The sequence below is a fragment of the Elaeis guineensis genome, chromosome 5, assembly GCF_000442705.2.
Source record: "Elaeis guineensis isolate ETL-2024a chromosome 5, EG11, whole genome shotgun sequence".
Lineage (NCBI taxonomy): Eukaryota > Viridiplantae > Streptophyta > Magnoliopsida > Arecales > Arecaceae > Elaeis > Elaeis guineensis.
The window spans coordinates 24826375-24846520 of NC_025997.2; the positions used below are offsets into that span (position 1 = coordinate 24826375).

At 35.6% G+C, this 20146-nt stretch overlaps 1 protein-coding gene across 1 annotated transcript in view; it reads right to left on the bottom strand.

Moving 5' to 3' along the window:
* Positions 1-3215: 3215 nt before the first annotated feature.
* Positions 3216-20146, bottom strand: part of LOC105045190 (uncharacterized) — a 94549-nt gene continuing 77618 nt past the window's right edge. The window contains exons 2-4 of the mRNA XM_010923366.4: positions 4137-4230; positions 3959-4049; positions 3216-3580 (exon numbers count right to left, since the gene is read on the bottom strand). Of these exons, the coding sequence (XP_010921668.1) occupies positions 3436-3580; positions 3959-4049; positions 4137-4206 (306 nt within the window). The 5' untranslated portion in view covers positions 4207-4230 and the 3' untranslated portion in view covers positions 3216-3435. The remainder of the gene's footprint in view (positions 3581-3958; positions 4050-4136; positions 4231-20146) is intronic.

Genomic DNA, 20146 nt, shown 5'->3' on the forward strand with positions numbered 1-20146 from the left:
GACCTCATCAGAAGACCGACCTTATTAAAAAGTAGAGCTCATCAGAAGGGCTCATAAGAAAATCGAGCTCATCAAAAAGCTATCCTCATCGGGAGACTGAAATCATCAAAAATCTGACCTCCTCAAGAGGCTAAGATCATGAAGCAGAGCTCATCAAAAAACCAACCTCATCAGGAGGCCGATCTTATCAAAAAATCGATCTCCAGATCGAGCTTAAGTTTGGATAGACTAAGATGAAAAGCCGATCTCTGGATCGAGCTTAAGTCCGGATGGACCAAGATGAAAATCCAATCTCTAGATCTGAGGTGGAAGAAACTGATTTCAACAGGATTCGAGGTCATCCAAAAATCTTCTACAAGATTTGAAGCCATCCATGGTAGGATCCAAAGTGGAGGAAGTCGAGCTTGACACCATGGTCACCTAAAAATCTTAGACAGGATCCGAGATAGAAGTCATCAATAAATACACATTAGCAATCTATATTAAAAATTTATCCGAAGAGATGTAACGATTCCCCTGAAGAACCAAGCAGAACAAAAGGCCAACCTCATTAAAAAGCAGAGGTCATCAGAAGAGCTTATAAGAATGTCGAGGTCATCAGAAAGCTATCCTCATTGTGAGATTGAAATCATCAGAAAACCGACCTCATCATGAGCCAAGATCATGAAGCGAAGCTCATTAGAAGAGCTCATCAAAAACTGACCTCATCAGGAGTCGATCTCATCAAAAAAACTAATCTCCAAATTGAGCTTAGGTTCGGATGGATCAAGATGAAAAATTAATTTCTGGATCGAGCTTAAGTCTGGATGAAGCAAGATGAAAAGTCGATCTCCAGATCGAGCTTCAGTCCGAATGGATCCAGATGAAAATTTGATCTCTAGATCGATTTAAAGCCTCAATGGGTCAAGTCCCCTTGAGGATCAAAATACTGATCTCTAGATTGAGATAAGTCCCAATAGGACCAAAAATCTAATCTCCAGATTGATTAAAGCTTCAAAGGGTCAAGTCTCCTTGAGGATCAAAATACCAATCTCCGGATCGAGATAAGTCCCAATAGAATCAAAAATCCGATCTTGAATCGATTTAAAGCTCTAATGGGCTAAATGCCTTGAGGACCAAAATACTGATCTTCGAATTGAAAACAATCCTAATAGGACCAAAAATCCAATCTCCAGATCAATTTAAAGCTCCAATGGGCCAAGTCTCCTTGCGGACTAAAATATCAATCTCTAAATTGAGATAAATCCCAATAGGATAAAAATTCGATCTTCGATCGATTTAAAAACCTAATAGGCCAAGTTCCTTGAGGATCAAAATATCGATCTCTGGATCGAGATAAGTCCCAATAAAATCAAAATTTTGATCTTTGGACCGATTTAAAGCCCATTAGATCAAATTTCTTGAGAATCAAAATATCGATCTCCAGATCGATATAAGTCCTAATAAGACCAAAAATCCGTTCTTTGATTCGATTTAAAGCCCCAGTGGCCAAGTCCCTTGAGGACCAAAATATCAATCTCCGGATCGAGATAAATCCCATAGGATCAAATCAAGTGAGATATCCGATCTCTGGATTGGATCTTACAAAAATCTAAAATCCCCATTGGACCAAAGTTTCGAAGGACCAAATCCAAAATAAGATATCCGAAGATCTCAGATCTCTGAATTAGACCTCACGAAAATCCAAAATCTCGATTAGATCAAAGTCCCGAAAGACCAATATTAAAAGTGAGATATCAATTTTTAGATTAGATTTCATCAAAAAATGTTAAACCTCACAAAATGAGCATCAAGGATTAAAATTTATCAGATATACAAAAATCCGACCTGCCCACTTCGAGCTCAAGTGGAAGATGCAATGGTTCATTTGAACCAAACGTGTGGATTTGTCATCTCAGACAAGCTGAAAATTTTTTTCATAGACTACTTCTTTCATCGAAATGATCTCTTCAGACTCAAAAATAGAAGCAAATGTTGTAGGGGTCATACCACCTCAGCTGATGTCCTCGAGACTCATACTCAGATATTCTTGATGACTAAAACTATCCTCATCACAGACCGACCTCATCAGTAGGCTGATAGTTGAGCTCATAAGAAGACCGACCTTATCATCATCTAGATATGTGCTGCAAATCATTATCTGAGTTAATAATACTCTCAAGTTACATCACCTCTGACTGACCTGACTCTTCAGTATTATCTGCTAAGTCAGCTTAGTCCACAACTACTAGTAAGCAGAACACTCATCTCAGTTATATTTTGATCTCCCTTACCTTATTTGGTTATCGACTGACTTGACTACTGACACTCAAGGTATGGCTTCTAGTTCAGATATTTACTGATATCAGTTATTCCATATCGATCTCTTATCGACGTAACATCAGTAGTACGGATGGTTATCTAACAGCTGTCATCCAACTCAGCCGTAACTGTCTTTCAGTTGTATTTCAGCTCATTTGCTATGTGGTAGCCATCCTACGATCTCTGCACAGCTGGACATTCTGTTACAACAACCAACGATCTAACAGATCTCTAACGACCTAATAGATCTTCAATAGCCTAACAATCTAACAATCTCTAACGATCTAATAATCTCTAATGGCCTAACAAACTTTCTTTAAGACCTAAATAAGCTCCCTCTATAAAAGAGGACAAAATATTCTTCGAAAGTAAATCCAAACTAAGTCTGAATTCACAAGACAAACTCGCTAAATTCTCAAAAAAAATTAAAATTCTCTCCACTTTTCTCCATTTAAACTCTCACTCTTGCTTTCTACTTCTCTATTTTTACTATTTATTTTCAAAACTCCGACTGACTTAAGTATCGAAGGATCTTAAATCAAAGATATTTCACGATCTTGAAATTTTTTTTATAAATTTCCTCGCGATTTACGTCGATAACTCTCAGTTCTCTGATCAATACCGACCTCTCCGAACACATAATAATCTCACGATGAAGAAGCTCAAGAGCATCCCCATCACAATTCTTCTCTTGTCCCATGGCAACCTCCAAAAGATGGTTCATATAAATTTAAGTGGATGTAGCTATCTTCTATACTTGTTCACCGTGTGGGTGGGGATTATTGCAAGAGATACAAAAGGAGAGTTTGTGGCTGTATCTCCCACATAATTTATTTGAAAGCAGCATCCCTAATAGAAGAAGTTTTGGCCTTGAGGACAGTACGATTTGTGTTAATGGAAGGATCTCATCATAATTAAAAAAAAGATTATAGCAGGAAGAACTAACCTCCCCTAGTTTTCTTTTTCATAAAAATAATTGGAAATCCACCTCATTTCATGATAATGAGAAGAAGGATTCGGACCCCAAAGATCAGCCTAATCCCAAAACTTATTCTCCTTGTACATACGTTTTACATGCAAAATAAAAACATCTGGCTTTGGAACAACGGAGGCAGGCAGTTGCTTCTTCTGACTTTAATCTTTCTGTGGGTGCGTATCCATCGTGAAGATCTGTTTGGTGTATTGGTTCACCTTGGATCCTGATCCTGTCCGATGGTCATAGTACTCAACCAATGCTGCTCCGGCCAAGGCAGCCAGAGTGAGAGCCTGAGCATGTAACCTGTAAAATAAACACAGCCAATGCCAAATCTTATACTTGAGATCAAAATTATAAAAAGAAATAATCACAAACATGTCAAGGAATTATGATAAACCAATAAATATAAATTATAATATTATTTTTTTGCAGATTTAGGGGGTGGTCTGTAATTACATCATGTTTAAATCCAATATAAGCAGCTAGAAAAATATCAATGGGATTGAAAAATGATACCCAAAGGGTTACTACATATGATAACATTGTTTAATAGGGTCTTTAATTTGTCGAGGATAATGGAGCAATAAATAAAATTAAGTAACTAAAATGAATAAAACTTAGTTTGAGAGAGAGAGAGAGAGAGAGAGAGAGAGAGAGAGAGAGGATTAGTTTCAACAAAACCTTGCATGGATGATCTTAACGCTGGGTTTCATGTTCGGCCGAGACCAATTGTACGCAACTGAGCTCCCTATTCCGCTTAACCACAAACAACCTTTAAAGAGGGGGTTAGAAAAAAGAATTTGGCCAATATGTAGACAGGAAACATTACAAAAGAACAAGGAGAAACTTGAGAAATTACCAACAGTCCGAAGCTTGTGATCTATGACCCATTTCCTTATCGATTCCATCGTGCTTGGGCTCTCTTCCATTTTTTTTCAGCCTTTTTTCTTTCTCTTTCCCTTCTTCAATCGAAAAGCAAAGGAAATATAAGACGGAGCATGGTTGGTCTTCAATTTAAAAAGGCAAGAAGAGGTGGTCGCTAACGTGCGGTGGTTTTGCCGTTTGGTCAGCACGGAATCTGGCTCCAAAACAAAAGGAGCTCTAATGAACAGTCTTGCAATTCGAACAATTAGTTGACACGCTTCTAATGCCGATGAATCTGTATTCGTGTAGGTAACATACTGATGGAGGAGTCGCTTCTGTGTTGCTAGGATCGTATTCTAACTGCTACGTTTTTTTTTTTTTTTTTGGGGGGTAAACCCAACTGCTCCGGTTTGCCGTGGTGCGCGAAACTGGGGGCCGTCGCGGTTTTGGTTCACATGGATTGCGATGAGAGGAGGAATGAAATGCTGCAAACTTGGTTGCATGAGATGGTTTGTGTTGGGGTAAATCACCGTCTCCCAACCGATTAAGCGAACAATTAATTAAAAAATTATATTAACTTTTATATTAATCAATAATTTAATTTAAAATTTAATCGATGATGATCGGTTAAGACTAAGTCAGATTTGAACCAACTAAATCTGACGTGCTGTTAATCCGTGACTAACAATTTTCTTGATTTTTTGTCAATTATTTCAGTCCCGATAGAAAGTTGGGGTCATGCGTTACTCAACATGGTATTGTTTGCCCATATTCATAAAATCACAAGACATAATAACCACTCACTAACCATCTTTTATTTGATTTTAATGATAATTAATAACGTAATCGTCATCAAAGAATAACTTTTACATCCCGAATTTTAAGGGGTAGAAGGTACTGACATTCTCTATCCTATATAAAGTGATAAGTAGGGGGATTGAGATAAGATCTTTTTGACTACTAAACACTCTGCTATTGTGTTTTGATCTTTTCTACTTTTTTCTATCTCTGACTGATCACTTTAACATCGGATGGTCTTCTGTAGGATAACTTCCAACAAGCGATTTGATTTTGCAGATTTTCTACCATCTAATAATTAAGTGCAACACCTCGCTTAAAGCCGACCATCTCATCGAAAATTTGTAGCAACAGTATGTTTGTGTATATTACTTATCTAACATGTGCCTTAATATGTATTTTTTTGAGGGAAGGGCTTTCTATTTGTATTAGTCCTTGTCGCTAGTTAAAATACCATGTGTTAGCCCATTGATTATGACTATGGTGCATGGGGTTTTGAATTTAATTAAGGCAGGAGGTGCCTAGGTTTAGATAGATTTGTACTTTTTAGTAGGATGGAGATAGACTTGTGTTTCATATGTCTCAATCAGTTTATTTTTTTTTTTTTTTTTTTTTTTTTTCAATTTTCTAATCATGATCCAAATGGTAATCCTGAAGTCCGTTAAGTGTTGGGTCATACTTGCTTTTTATTCTATCTTAAGCTATCCAGTAGAAACAAGACGTAAGATTTAAGGCTCAAAAGCACGCAAGAGAGAGAGAGAGGGGTCATTAGCAGCGCATGTTGTATATAACATAGGGTCATGCATTTTTGAATTAGCAACATGGTGTACATTTCCAATATTGACGGTTATCACTAATCATGTTAGCATGTCAAATGCAGTGTATTGAGAAGCACAACAATTGTCCATTCCCAAGATGGGCAATATATTATCCATGCAAACATGCACAGCACCGTGCATGGATAACATTTGATCATAGATGAGTTCCTCTGCTTTGCACCATCAGGGATTTTCCCATCTCTCTGCTTCTCGTTCTTAACCTTCCCCTCTTCTCCTTTCTTTCCTTCTCTTTTTTTGGTTTCTCTCTTCTTTTCTAGGCTGGTGGAGAGTGGAGTTCATGGTGATGGTGACAGAGATTGACATCAATGAGGGAGCCGACGATGCTCTTGACCAACCCTCTTGGTGGCAAGATCTAGCTATAGAGCTGGCAAAGTCCTATTGACAAGCTACAAGCAGCAGCAGTCTCCAACAAGAATGAGTCAACAAATGAGGTGGATGGTGTTCACGCTGAAGCCAGGGGGACTGATTGGAGATTCTTGCTTCATTGAGTGGTGGCATGGCAAAGGTGGAGAGAAGTCCATCGATCTCATCCAGTAATGAATGTTGATGGATATCATATGGGGATATGAAGGTTAATGGGGAATCATCACGAAAACTCTGATAAGAGCCATAGTTGTTTATCTTTATTAATTAAATTAGTAAAAATTCTGCTAGTTTTATATGCTATTATGATATTTCAATTTGAAGACAAATAAAGACTAAAATAAAAGTCATCATCCATTAAACTTAGCAAAAAAAAAAAGAACCAGGTATTATCAAAATCATATAATTAATAGATATTGAAATAATTATTCTTCGTTAAAGGGCTTTCACATAAATGACAAAATCATAGCAGAAAAGAATAAAAAATATATACCAGTTGATTTGTTATATTAGGCCATAAATAATAAAAAAATATGCTACTTTCCCAGCTCAAAACACAATAAATCTGTTCCATATTTTACTAATGTTTGTAAAAATCAGCTATTATAACTAATACTAGAAAGCACAAGGAAACCCTCCAGAAGGAGATTGTCATGACTTTTGACCAAGCATCAATACAAAATCAACGGCTTCCTAAAGGTTCTACTTATGTTCCCATTGGTTGTCTTTCTAAAGAGAAGCCACATACTTGTCCATGATTTGGAGTCTCGTGAACCATGAGAACCTGGTGGGTAGGACCTAAGAAGAGTCTGTTGGTGCTTGTTCTAACTATTAAGGCCATAATTATCTCTGATGTATGAAAGAACAGGCCGTGAGATAATTGAGCATATCTCAATCCACACAGCACACAAATATAGTAGAAACAAGATCGTTTTGTAGAAAAAATATAACTAGAACAAACATAAAATGCAAAATAAGGAAGATAATCAAGCAATAAAAGTAAGAGAAAAGAAAGCACATCAGATTTACATGGTTCGGCCTAATTATTGGCCTACGTCCACGGACAAAACCTCCTCAACGTTCTTCTATTAATAATCCACGACACAACCAAATACAAAATTGAAGAAGAAAAAAAATAATAAAAATACTCACACAGACTCTCTTTTATAAAAGAAAAATGCTCTTATTTTTCTCTCAAAAAAAAATCTCATATTTTTTATTTTTTCTCTCTTGAACCCTCCCTTTTGGTTGCTGTTTTCATTGTTCTCAGGCTGTTGAACTTTCTCCCAAGTCCTCTCTTTAAATAGAGCTCGTCACCAGATGAATTCAGATCCAAACTGCATCAAAATTGGACTCCTATTCGCTGTAGAATCGAAGAAAGAAGCTCAACCATTGGATCTGCATTGCACGGCCCAGAATCATCCAAAAATGATCAGGATCAGGAAAGCGAAAAACACCCTCAACCGTCCGATCATCATCAGGAAGAATAAGGACCGTTCGATTGTGCGTCGGTCCACCAGAACTAGCGTAGACCGTGAGAAATGCCAGGAAAACGGGCCTTGGTCCATTGTGGACTGCGAGAAATGCTCTGAAAACGGGCGCTCGGTCCATGCGCCCCACTGTGGACCACGAGACCATGGTAGACTGCGTACACCACGCCCGCACACCGCCTGGGCTTGGGCCAGCATTTTTGCGTGTGCGCTCAGTGCGTGGGCTTGGGCTGCTATTCTGGGGCTGGGCCTAGTCGGACATGGGCTTCATTCAAACAATTCTCCCACTTGAAGACATGTGCCGAACTCACCAGAACATCATCCCTAAAGGCTTTGCCAACCTCCCACTCCTCACATAGCTCCAAATTCGAGAAAAGCTTTGCTCCAATTGAACTTCTCCCGAGCCACTGGCTTTGTCAACACATCTGCTGGATTTGTGTCTGTATGAATTTTCAGCAATGAGGCTAGACCATCATCAATCACATCTCTCACAAAGTGATAGCGAATATCAATATGCTTCATCCGAGAGTGAAACGTCGGATTTTTTACCAAGTGCAACGTGCTTTGGCTATCACAATTCACCCTCATCATATCTTGCTTCACCTTGAAGTCTCCAAGAAGCTTCTTGAGCCAGATAGCTTCTTTGCATACATGTGCCACTACAATATACTCTGTCTCTATCGTTGATAATGCCACCACTGACTGAAGCTTAGACTCCCAACTAATAGCACCGCCATTCATGGAGAACACATAGCCTGTGGTAGATCTCCTTTTGTCTTGATCACCTGCAAAATTAGAATCAACGTACCCAATGCACCCCAAACCTGCTGAACTATAATAGAGTGAATGATCAGTAGTCCCCCTCAGATACCAGAGGATCCACTTTACTGTTGTCCAATGATCGCTACCTGGATTTGCCATATACCGGCTCACAACTCCCACGACTTGTCCAATGTCTGGTCTTGTGCATACCATGACACACATAAGGCTCCTTACTGCTAATGAATATGGTACCCGGGCCATGTCAGCCTTTTCTATTTTCGTATTGGGTGATTGCTCTGCTGACAGTTTCAACTGAATAGAAAATGGGATAGACACCGACTTTGCATTCTGTATATTGAAGCACCGCAGAACTTTCTCCACATATCCCTTTTGTGAAAGTCAGATCTTCCTATCCTTTCTTTCCCATAGCACCTTCATCTCGAGTATTTAGTTCACAGCTCCTAAGTCTTTCATCTCGAACTCCCCAACCAACTGAGCTTTCAGATCTGATATTCGACTCTTGTTGTTCTCTGCGACCATCATATCGTCGACATATAATAGCAAGATACAGAAGCTCCCGTCATCATAACCATAGAAATATGCACAATGATCTACCTCCAGTCGATCAAATCCCAAACTCATAATGAAGAAATCAAATCACTTGTACCAACACCTCAGTGCCTGTTTGAGACCGTACAATAATTTGTTCAGCCAACAAATCAATTCCTCCTTGCCTTTTTCAAAAAAATCTTCAAGTTGCACCATATAGATCTCCTCTTCCAAGTCACCATGCAAAAAAGTCGTCTTTACATCCATCTGCTCGAGCTCCAAATTCATGACTGCCACGATCACCAAGACAACCCGAATAGTAGTAAGACGAACCACTGGTGAGAAGATCTCATCAAAATCAATTTCTAGCTTCTGAGCATAATCCTTCACCACCAAACATGCTTTGAACCTCTCTACATTTTCATCTGTATCCTTCTTCACTTTATAGACCCACCGACATTTGATCGGACTCCTTTCCTCCGATAGAACTACAAGCTCCCATGTCTTGTTCTTCCGAAGTGACCCCATCTCCTCCTCCATAGCACAATACCACTTTTCAGCATTGGTGGACTTACAAGCCTCCTTGTATGAATTTGGCTCGTCCTCCTCCGCCAAAGCAACATAAGCACAAATATGATTAGCAGAAGGAATGAAAGAAGTGACATAGTCATCATACCTGACAGGAGGTCTAATGACCCTCCTAGGCCGCTCAGACTCCGTTGGTGGCTCTTTCAGTGAGATAGCATCCTCATGAGATTGTGAAGATTGTGGAGACTCTGCACCTGGTTCATCATCAACTACCTCGTTGTTCTCCTGTGCTTGCTCTGCTTGTATCTCATCACCTATATCAAAGAACTCAACAGAAGTAATGGTTTCATCATCTTGCTTTTTCTTGATGCCTTAAAAAGATTCTTCATTGAAAACAATATCTCAGCTAATAATGATCTTATGGATAGTAGGGTCCTACAACTGATACCCCTTTACTCCTTTATCATAGCCAAGAAAGATGCACCTCCGAGAGTTCCTGTTCAATTTTATCCTCTTTTCTTTTGGAGTCCACATATATGCATCATAACCAAAGATACGGAGATAGAAATAATTTACTGGCTTGCCGCTCCAAAGTTCTTTTAAAATTTTCTACCTAAGAGATTTTGTCGGTGCTCGATTGATCAAGTAATGAGCCGTACATGCAGTCTCTGCCCAAAATCTCTTGTCAAGTTTTGTAGTGCTCATCATATTATGAATCCTTTCTATGAGTGTTCTATTAAATCTCTCTACCACATCATTTTGCTGTGGTATCTCGGAAACCGTAAGCTGTCGTCAAATTTCATGCTCACTACCAAACTCATCAAACTCTTTGGAGCAATATTCTCCTCCATTATCAGAATATAGGTATTTAATTTTCAAATATTTTTCATTTTCCATCAGGGCCTTAAATTTTTTGAAGATTTCAAAAACATCAGATTTTTGCTTCAGGATATATATCCAAGCCTTTCGAGAATAGTCATCAATAAAGAAGACGAAGTAGGAACACCACCCAATGATCTATCAGGCGACTCCTAAGTATTTGAGTGAATTAGCTCCAAAAATTTCTTACTCTGCTGCTATGATAAAGAGAAAGAGATCCTTCTTTGTTTACCATAGATGCAATCTTCACAAAATTCCAGTGGTGCTGACTTGAACCCCAAAAGAAACTCTTTATTTGATAATAATTGTAGCCCACGCTCGCTCATATATTCCAGACGTCGATGCCAAACCATCGGAGACACCATCTTTGAACTTGCTACTGCCGCCTCTCCCACCTGAGTCTCGCCCACTAATTTATAAAGACCACCTATTTGTACTCCCTTTATCACCACCAAACATCCTTTGGACACCTTCAATTGATCTTTCTCTCCAGTAAACTTTAAGCCTTGCTTACAAAACTTTTCAAGTGACAATAGATTCTTGCGTAATGCAGGAACATGCTGTACATTGAAAACCATCCAAATTATACTATCAAACATCTTGATTCGAACATCTCCCACTCCAATCACAGGATAAGTTGTATTATTATCCAAATAGATAACTCCTCCATCCAATGATTTATATGTATGAAACCACTTCCTAAAAGGAGTCATGTGAAAAGATGCCTCCGAATCCAAAATTCAATAACGTGCAAGCTCAGATCTTTCCAATACCGTCAATGCATCCCCGTCATCTGAAGTAGCTGAACTAGTTTCACTTTCTGCTATATTGTCTTGAAAATTTTTCGATTCAAATTTTGTATCAACTTCTTTAGCCTGACAATCTTTCTTTACATGTCCTATTTTTTCATAATTCCAGCATTTCACTTTCTTTTTGCCCTTGGATTTAGATCTTGTCTTTCCTCGATCACCACGTTCCCTTTCGAAAGACCTACCCCATGCTACCATGGCCTCCCCCAAAGAGCTTCCTTAGCTAGTTTTCTACCTTATCTCTTTTGTAAGCAATGATGCAACAACAGACTCCATCTTAAGAGTTTTAATGTGGCTCAAGTTCATGATAAGATTATCCCAAGACTCTGGCATAGAACCAAGTAGAATGCTAGCTTTCTCTTCATCATCAATTCTAACATCTAGGACTGTAAATTTGCTCACAATGGAATTAGATACACCCAAGTGCTCTTAAACTGATACCCCGTCCTTCATCTTCAGATTGTATAATTGTCATCTTAAATAAATTTTATTTACCAAAGACTTACCTTCATAGAGGTTCTTCAATTTTTTTCAAACCCCTTTTGCAGTAGTTTCGATCTCGATATTGAACAATACCGAATCATCTAATGCCAAATAAAGGTTCGCCATTGTCAGCTTGTCTTTCTCTTCATATTGCCCATCCATCATCTCTTGAGGTTTGCATTTTTTTCTTGTAAAATAATTTCACAACCATCCTTGATCAATACCGCCTGCATTTTCATCTTCGAAAGTGCAAAGTTTGATCCATCAAACCTCAGTATCTCATATTTTATTATCGTCACCTTGTCCATCATTGTTTTAGATCAAACCAACTACAAAAGAATCTTCTATGCTCTGATACCAAACTAAAAGAATTGGCCGTGGGATAATCGAGCACACCTCGATCCACATAGCACACAAATACAGCGCAAATAAGATTATTTTGTAGAGAAAAGATAACTAGAATAAACGTAAAATGCAAAATAGGAGAGATAATCAAGCAATAAAAGCAAGATAAAAGAAAGCACATCAGATTTATGTGGTTCGGCCTGATTATTGGCCTACGTCCATGGGTAAGACCTCCTCAACATTTTTCTATTAATAATCTACGGCACAACCAAGCACAAAATTAAAGAAGAAGAAGAAGAAGAAAAATAAAAAGGCTCACACAGACTCTCTTTTACAAAAAAAAATACTCTTATTTTTCTCTCAAAAAAGAATCTCACGTCTCTTATTTTTTCTCTTTTGAACCCTTCCTTTTTGTTATTGTTTTTACTACTCTCAGGCTGTTGAACCTTATTCCAAGTCCTCTCTTTAAATAGAGCTCATCACCAGGTGAATCCAGATCCAAACCACATCAAAATTGGACTCCTATTCACTGTAGAATAGAAGAAAGAAGCTCAACCGTCGGATCTACATTGCACGGCCCAGAATCACCCAAAAATGATCAGGGTCAGACCTAAATCAAAGCGAAAAATATCTTCAGCCATTCGATCATCATCGGGAGAAATAAGGACCTTTCGATCTCATGTCGGTCCATCAGAACTCGCGTAGACCGCGAGAAATGTCAGAAAAATAGGCCTCGATCTATCGTGGACCGCGAAAAACATCTTGAAAATACGAGCTCAGTCCACGCACCCCATAGTGGACCGCAAGACCGCGGTAGACCACGTACACCGCCCCTGCACACCGCCTGGGCCTGGGCCAGCATTTTCGCATGCGTGCTCTATGTGTGGGCTTGGGCTGCTGTTCTGGGGTTGGGCCTGGTCGAACATGGGCTTCATTCAAACAGTGTATAATTTCAAAAAAAAAATTGACCTTGGTTGATGATGTAAAGCCAATGAAAAAAGATAAAGTCAGTCTCTAATGAGAATGCTTGCTACTGAAAGGAGCTAGATCGTATTAATTACTTTGTTAAGTGGAGGACATGCTTTCTAAGAAGAATCTTTGAAGGGAAAGTGGAGAGAAGAAACCAAATATGATATCAAATATAACTAAAAGAAGATCAAAAATAAATTAATCTTGTGAATTCAGGATTTCTAAAAAATTAGATGAATGCAAGAAGGAAAAAGAAAACAACAGAAAAAAACCCCAAAGTAAAAACCTAAAGGCTGTGGCCACAAGCCTCCTTTCAAAATCCAAATCAAAGCATAGAAATCAAGAATAGAAGAAGAAAAGAACAACACTAATCTGCTAGACGTGAAAGAGACTTCTCTAATTGCACTTCTCCACCAATCTTTTTAGATTCAGCAAAAAAACTATTAAAAAAAAGAAAAAAAAATCTCGGCAAAGAACTCACTAGGGGTGTGCATTGCCAGTGCTCAATCATATTCACGAGGGTTGTGGTCGACGTTCATTAATATTCATGAGAAGTGTAGCTATCGACGCTCCTCCACCAAGTCAGCGATTTCGGGATCCATTTTTAAAAAAACTAATGTAGGAATGGAAAGGCTAGAAATGATATGTTTCTTTGGGATTCCGATAATTTAATATTTTCAACGATCAAAATTTTGAATCATTGGAAAAGCCTTAGGTTTTGGTGGCCCACTTTGGCACCAACAAATAAAGTCCAACACCGTCAATTTTTACCAAGGATCTGTTGGAAAAAATCTTTTTCCCCATGGCCATCTCCCATCCGTCGGAAAATTTTACACATAACAATATATTCCCAACAAGAACAAATATCCATAAAAAAATATTATTTTTTCTATGCATAATTTATTATCCATCAGAAATTATTGCTGCAAATATCTTCTTTTCTTATAGTAATATTAATCCTCCCTACTTCAGAGATTGCATCAAGCTAAAAATTTATTCAAACAAGATATATATAGATATTTATGTTAAAGGCATTCTACTTTCTAACACTCTTTGTTTGGATTGTTAGAATTCTTTCATCATGTATCTTTTTCTACTTTTGCTGTTCAGAGTGCATGTCCTAATAACAAATATTTCTAATGCCATTATATTAGCTATCTAGTGGTAATTATAAAAAATTTCATGACATCCTACAGAATAGTAAATTTTAGATAATGTTTTGACTCTGCTACATTCATTCTAGCCTTGATCCGGAAGTTTCGATGTCGAGTAGTCTTTGAAAACGTCTCTTTACTGAATATACCAAGATATATGAATTTTTTCGATTGAAGACCAATATGTTTACTTATCTTAAGATTAGGTTGCATATAACAAAGAATGTATAAGTTCCATTATGTCTGTTTTGTTATATGTATTTAGCTGGGAACTACATAGCTTCCATTGTGGGATGTGCTCTCCTTGGATAGTATGACAGATGTTTCTACAATTTTTCACTGCCATTACAAAAGACAAAAATGTATTAGCATGGATGATATATCTCCAAGAGGGATCTCTTAGTAACACACATTTTCTTAAAGTTGATTCCCAATTTGAACTAGTTGTAAGTTTTTTATAATTAGAATTTTTACTTCTAATCTAGTTCTTTTTACCATTATTTTCTTTAATTAGAACTCATATTGAATTGTTATACTTCTTTATTCAGTTGCTATACTATGGCAAATAGTAGAGCACAATGGGATCTCTCTTTTGAAAACGGTCTCACAGACTTGTTATTTGAATACAATGTCCTTGTTATTGAAAGCACAATGGATGGGCAACTGAAGGATGAAATAGAATAATGGATGGCTTAAAGAAGAAGTTTTCCAAATCAAATCTAATGAAGTAATAAATCAAGGAGCATGAGCACTAAATAAAAAAAAAAAATTATATGTATACCCTCTCAAGCATTCAAATTTGCATAAATATCTTTTCAAAATTGATATCTGTATGTATATCCTCATAAAATATCTTTTTTTGCATATGTATCTATATCCTCTAATATCATTAAAAATTAATGGTTTAAAATTAAAATGACTAAAATATCCTTATGGATATATGTGCAAAAAAAATTATAAAGATATATATGTAAATAGTAATTTTATGAGGGTATTCACGTAAATTTGAATAGTTAGAAGGGTATACACGCAAAAAATCCTTAACATAAATACACCTTGATTTGTTCATTCTTTTTGTATTCTAATAGAGAAAAATTAATATATACAACTAAAATAATAAATTTACTTAATTTATTAATTTATATAGATAAAATGATCTTTTTATCAAATAATAGATCTAAATTATTTTATCTAGAAAATAGATAAGTCATAATAATCCATATTTTTGCTAATGTATAATAATATACTTCTAAGAAAAGTATCTAAATCTGATATTAGATGGATAGCTTGTATATTTGTATAGAATGGACATAGTTATAGATTTGGACATTATGTAACAATAAAAATTTATAATCTTATTGTATTTTATTTTAAAAATTTTTATCAAAAATATCTTTGTGAAGTGTATAAAGTTTATCATGTTATTATAAGATGGACATAATCATTCCATCTTACATAAAAATAAAATATAATATAGTATTCTAATATTTAAAATATTATATAATATCTTCATCGTATATAATATATTACTACACTATAGAGTAAGAGGATCTAAATCCATCTAGATGAAATAAATAAAAATTAAATTAAAATTTTTTACATATATATCCTTCTAAACATTTACATTTGCATGAATATCCTCATGAAATTGCTATTTATATATATATCCTTATAAATTTTTTTTGCATATCTACCTATGAGGATATTTTAGTCATTTAAATTTTAACGGTGTTAAATGATGTGGGTACATATGCAAAAAAAAAAAAGATATACATACAAAATAAGTATTTTATGAAGATATACATACAAATATTAATTTTGAAAGAATATTCATATAAATTTAAATAGTTAGGAGGGTATATATGCAAAAAAACTCAATAAAAAAGGATTACATAACAATAAAAAATCTAAAAAATAAAAATAGGATGGCATGAGATTATATTAAGGGCATGCTAGTTATTAGTCATGAAGTTTAGACATCACTTATCAAGGTTAGTTTTATATGTAAGTATGTTATATAATGAGCATTATATATGATAATTATCTTCCCTTAACAGACAAACCCCAAGCTTAATTAGAAGTGGTAATATAAGTCATTCATGCATTATAATGCTTTAGCTAGTTTGTATGAAGATATATATTTTCTTTTTTGGTGCCTTCTTGGTATTCATTACTTGAATATAATGCATCAATAGTGAATTTATTTTGGAATAAGAAATATTGAAAAAGAATAAAAAAATTTCACATCCATCAGACTTAGAAATATGAATTTAAGGGGCAATAAAACTGAAAAATCTGCAGCACGGTCACTTATTCGTCAAAGTTCAAGCCTTACAGACTCTTATGAAGAACAAGATAAGTATATAGAGGAAGATAAAGATTTGGACTATATACTTGCTCAATCATAATTATAACACCAACCACATATACTAGCTGACATGCATTACCATCCATTTCTCCATCAATAGTAAATATGAAGAAGAAAAGATCAACTGGGTAGAGGATTGCAGATGTAATGGAGAGATATATAAATTTTAGGAAAGGAGAGAATAGTAGGGAGAAGGAAGTAATAAACTATGGAGATGATATCTCCATTCCCTAATGTTGAGATTCTAAATAAGATGGAGAGACTTTCATTCAACCATACAGTTAAAAAATTTGCTTCTCTCTCTCTAAAGAAATCTAAATTTATTGAATAAAACTTTAAATGAAAAGGTCTCAATTTTAGTAAATATATTTTTTAGAATTTTAAAATATTTAATTTTAGTATTCCTTTTATTGTAGGATTGAAAAAAGTTGAGGAAGGATTAAAAACTATAAGAAAAAGTATGATACTATAAGTTTATGACTTCGTTGGTCCTATGCTAATATCCATGTATTTTGTAGAATTGCTAGCTGTGGAGCAAGCTTTTTGTAACTGAAATTTCTTTGACAAATAATAATCGATGCTCGTAACTTTGTGATCTTGTGAATAGATCTTATGATTTACTCTCTTATAATAGCTTCAACAATCTATCTTTGTTTTGATTTTTCTTAGTGAAGGAACTGCCTCGATTGTCTCAGTACTTAAATTGTATTTTTTTCATTAACAAAGATGCTTATTTGAAATTTAATTCATGCACAAAAATGCTTCAAGATGTCTAATTCTTGTTCATATCTTAAATTGGTTATATGATTACATTTTGTCATCCCTACTATTATAATAAGAGAAGCTTGTGTTCCAATGTTCATATGAAAGAATTATGGGAAACATTTTTAATTATGTAAAGCATATCTTTATTAATATTGTTTCTCAGGAAACAAAAATATTTTAATTACATATCATCTGAAGCTACATATCATTTTAGCATGATCAAGCATAATGTCGATTCCTTGCCTTCAAGTAGTCATTCTATATTTTTCTTGCTATCTTGTCTTATAATATGTTGCCGGCTTCTTGTTGATAATTCATTAATTCAACATCACCATCATATTCTTCATCAGCATCATAAACTTTAATTATTTCATTTGGATCAATATTATTTAGTTGAGGACTTAACCATTCTTCGTCTCCATTAAAAATACTAATAATATTATGTAATACAATCGTTGCAGTGGCAATCTTAATTTGACTATCAATTGGATGAAGAGTTGCTACTTTTAGAATAGGGAATCATATTTTTTGTATACCAATTAATTGCTCAATATAATTTCTAAGATAGGCATGACGAAGATTAAATAGTTTTTTTTTATTTTTGGACTGGTATTGCTAATTTTTTGCTCTCTAATATGATACTAAAACCACCTATATAGAGCAATAAAGGATGGTATATTTGCATATCCTGCATCCACAAGATAAAATTTGCCTGTTGATAGATAAAAACTAATTTTCAAAGCTGATTTTAGGACCCTCACATCTGAAACCGAACCTTTCCAACCTGTTGAAATATACAGAAATTGATGGTCAGATCACATGCTAACATGATATTTTAGAATAAAGTTGTTTTTCGACTTCGATACGAAGGAACATCTTTCTTTGATACAATAACAAATATAGGACAAGACGTAGAGAGAGAACGGAGAAGAGAAAGGAGGGAGGGGAAGAAAATTTTAATTTATCATCCAAATATAGGATAGGATTATCTACATAAGATTTTTTATAATAGAATTTATGCATAATCTTATAGGATCAAAACTCACATCCCATCATGATTTTTATCCTAAGGTTATAAATCCTAAACACTCAAATAGACCCTAAATTTATACTATTTACTTAGAGGTCCAGTAATATGGTAGATACTTTATATCTCCATGCTGGACCATACATACAGTGAATATGCAAGCAAACTTGGAGAGATAGATTTTTGATAAATGAGAATCTTAATTGATCTATTCTAGTAATACATCGAACATTTGCCATCTATCTCTAGTTCAATGATTGGATCAGCAAACTAAATGGGTTAATGCCCCCGCCCTTTTGGTGTGCTACCAAAGGCACCTACCAATGCCTAACTTGGAAGGGGTGGCCTCATAGGTGCCAATGCCCCTTTTCCTTCATTGGCATGGACTGAGTCCACATGGAACTCTATATATGTAGAGAGGTGGCCCAGAAGGAAACGTGCCTTGCCTCTTTCTTACCTCCTATATGCCGATTACTTCTAGATCTCAGGGAGAAGAGGGCTGGGCACCTTCTTATATATGAAAAGAAAAAGAGGCACCCAGCCTAGTCCAATACTAAGAGGCCACAACACAGAGAAAGAATGTGTACGCAGACAGTAAAAAGTGAAGGATCGAGGGTCTTCTTCTCTATCAAGAAGAGAGAAAATTTAACAAAAAAGGCGTTAGAGCTTATAGTTTCCAGAAAAAGCTTGTACTCCAATAGTGCATCACCTTGGCCTACAATTTTTAGAGACTGAGCCTACCGGAGCACTAGAAGATGGGTGCATGCACTAAAGTAGCTAAGGATAATAATTTTGAGAGGATCATGATTCCCTGACCTCATTCTCCCATGAATGTCAAGCTCTGCATTCAATTCGCTATTATAGAAAGTACAATTTGATTTAATAAAAAGTATAATTTGATTTAACACTTGTAGATACTTCTCCATGTGGTAGTATCGTTTGAAAAGATTCTTATCTTTCACTGCAAGTACTTTAATGATCTCTGGGATGACATCACAAACCCTTCCCAGCAACCTCCTCTCTTTCTTTCCTCTCTCTCTCTCTCTCTCTCTCTGCCATACATCTTGTGCCTAAGCTCAATGGACTTATTCAGGTTTTGGACTTGTCATTAGAAGAATTTCGGGCTTAAAAACTAGTTGAAGCCTCTTATTTGAGTTGGCATTAAGCAGAAGGAGAGTCTGATTAGATTTCAGTCCTAACTCTTAATTGTGCATTTTGGCTTGCTTTATTAGCTTCCTCTTTTCTTTTTTTTTTTTGATTTTTTCTTTTTCTTTATTATTTTTGTATTATTTTATTTTTTTAATGAAATCTCTACCGTATTAATTTGTTTTTGTTGTGAGAAGACAACTTGCAACAATTGTCAGAATCATAAAAAATGGAGGCCAAACATAAGAGCAACCATCGGAATAGAGGGTTATTATGTTTGAGGATAGTTATTTTGTATTAATATAAATAGTGGAGTTATACCATCCTTCAAAATTCGACAAGCATGTCTCATCAAATTATTTTTATCTTTATTCTTAGCATTTTATCCTATGAGCAACTGCAACTTAGAATTCCTATCGTAGCCCAATATTGTGCATCCTTACCATATATAGCTCGGGGATCACATGCAACACCATCGTTCGGATAATGTTTTAACTTTGTAATATATATATATATATATATATATATATATATAAACTAAAGTGTGTCTTTGTATGTACACTCAACATTGATGAAAAGTTAAGGGTTCATGCATACATATATATTAGATGAAGAGTGTACGTATGTATGTGTGCGTGCGTGCGTGTGTGTAGTTGAAGAGAAGTAAATGCTTAACAATATCTAGGAATTCCCAAAAAAAAAATATTTAGTTATGATTATGACTTGGATTA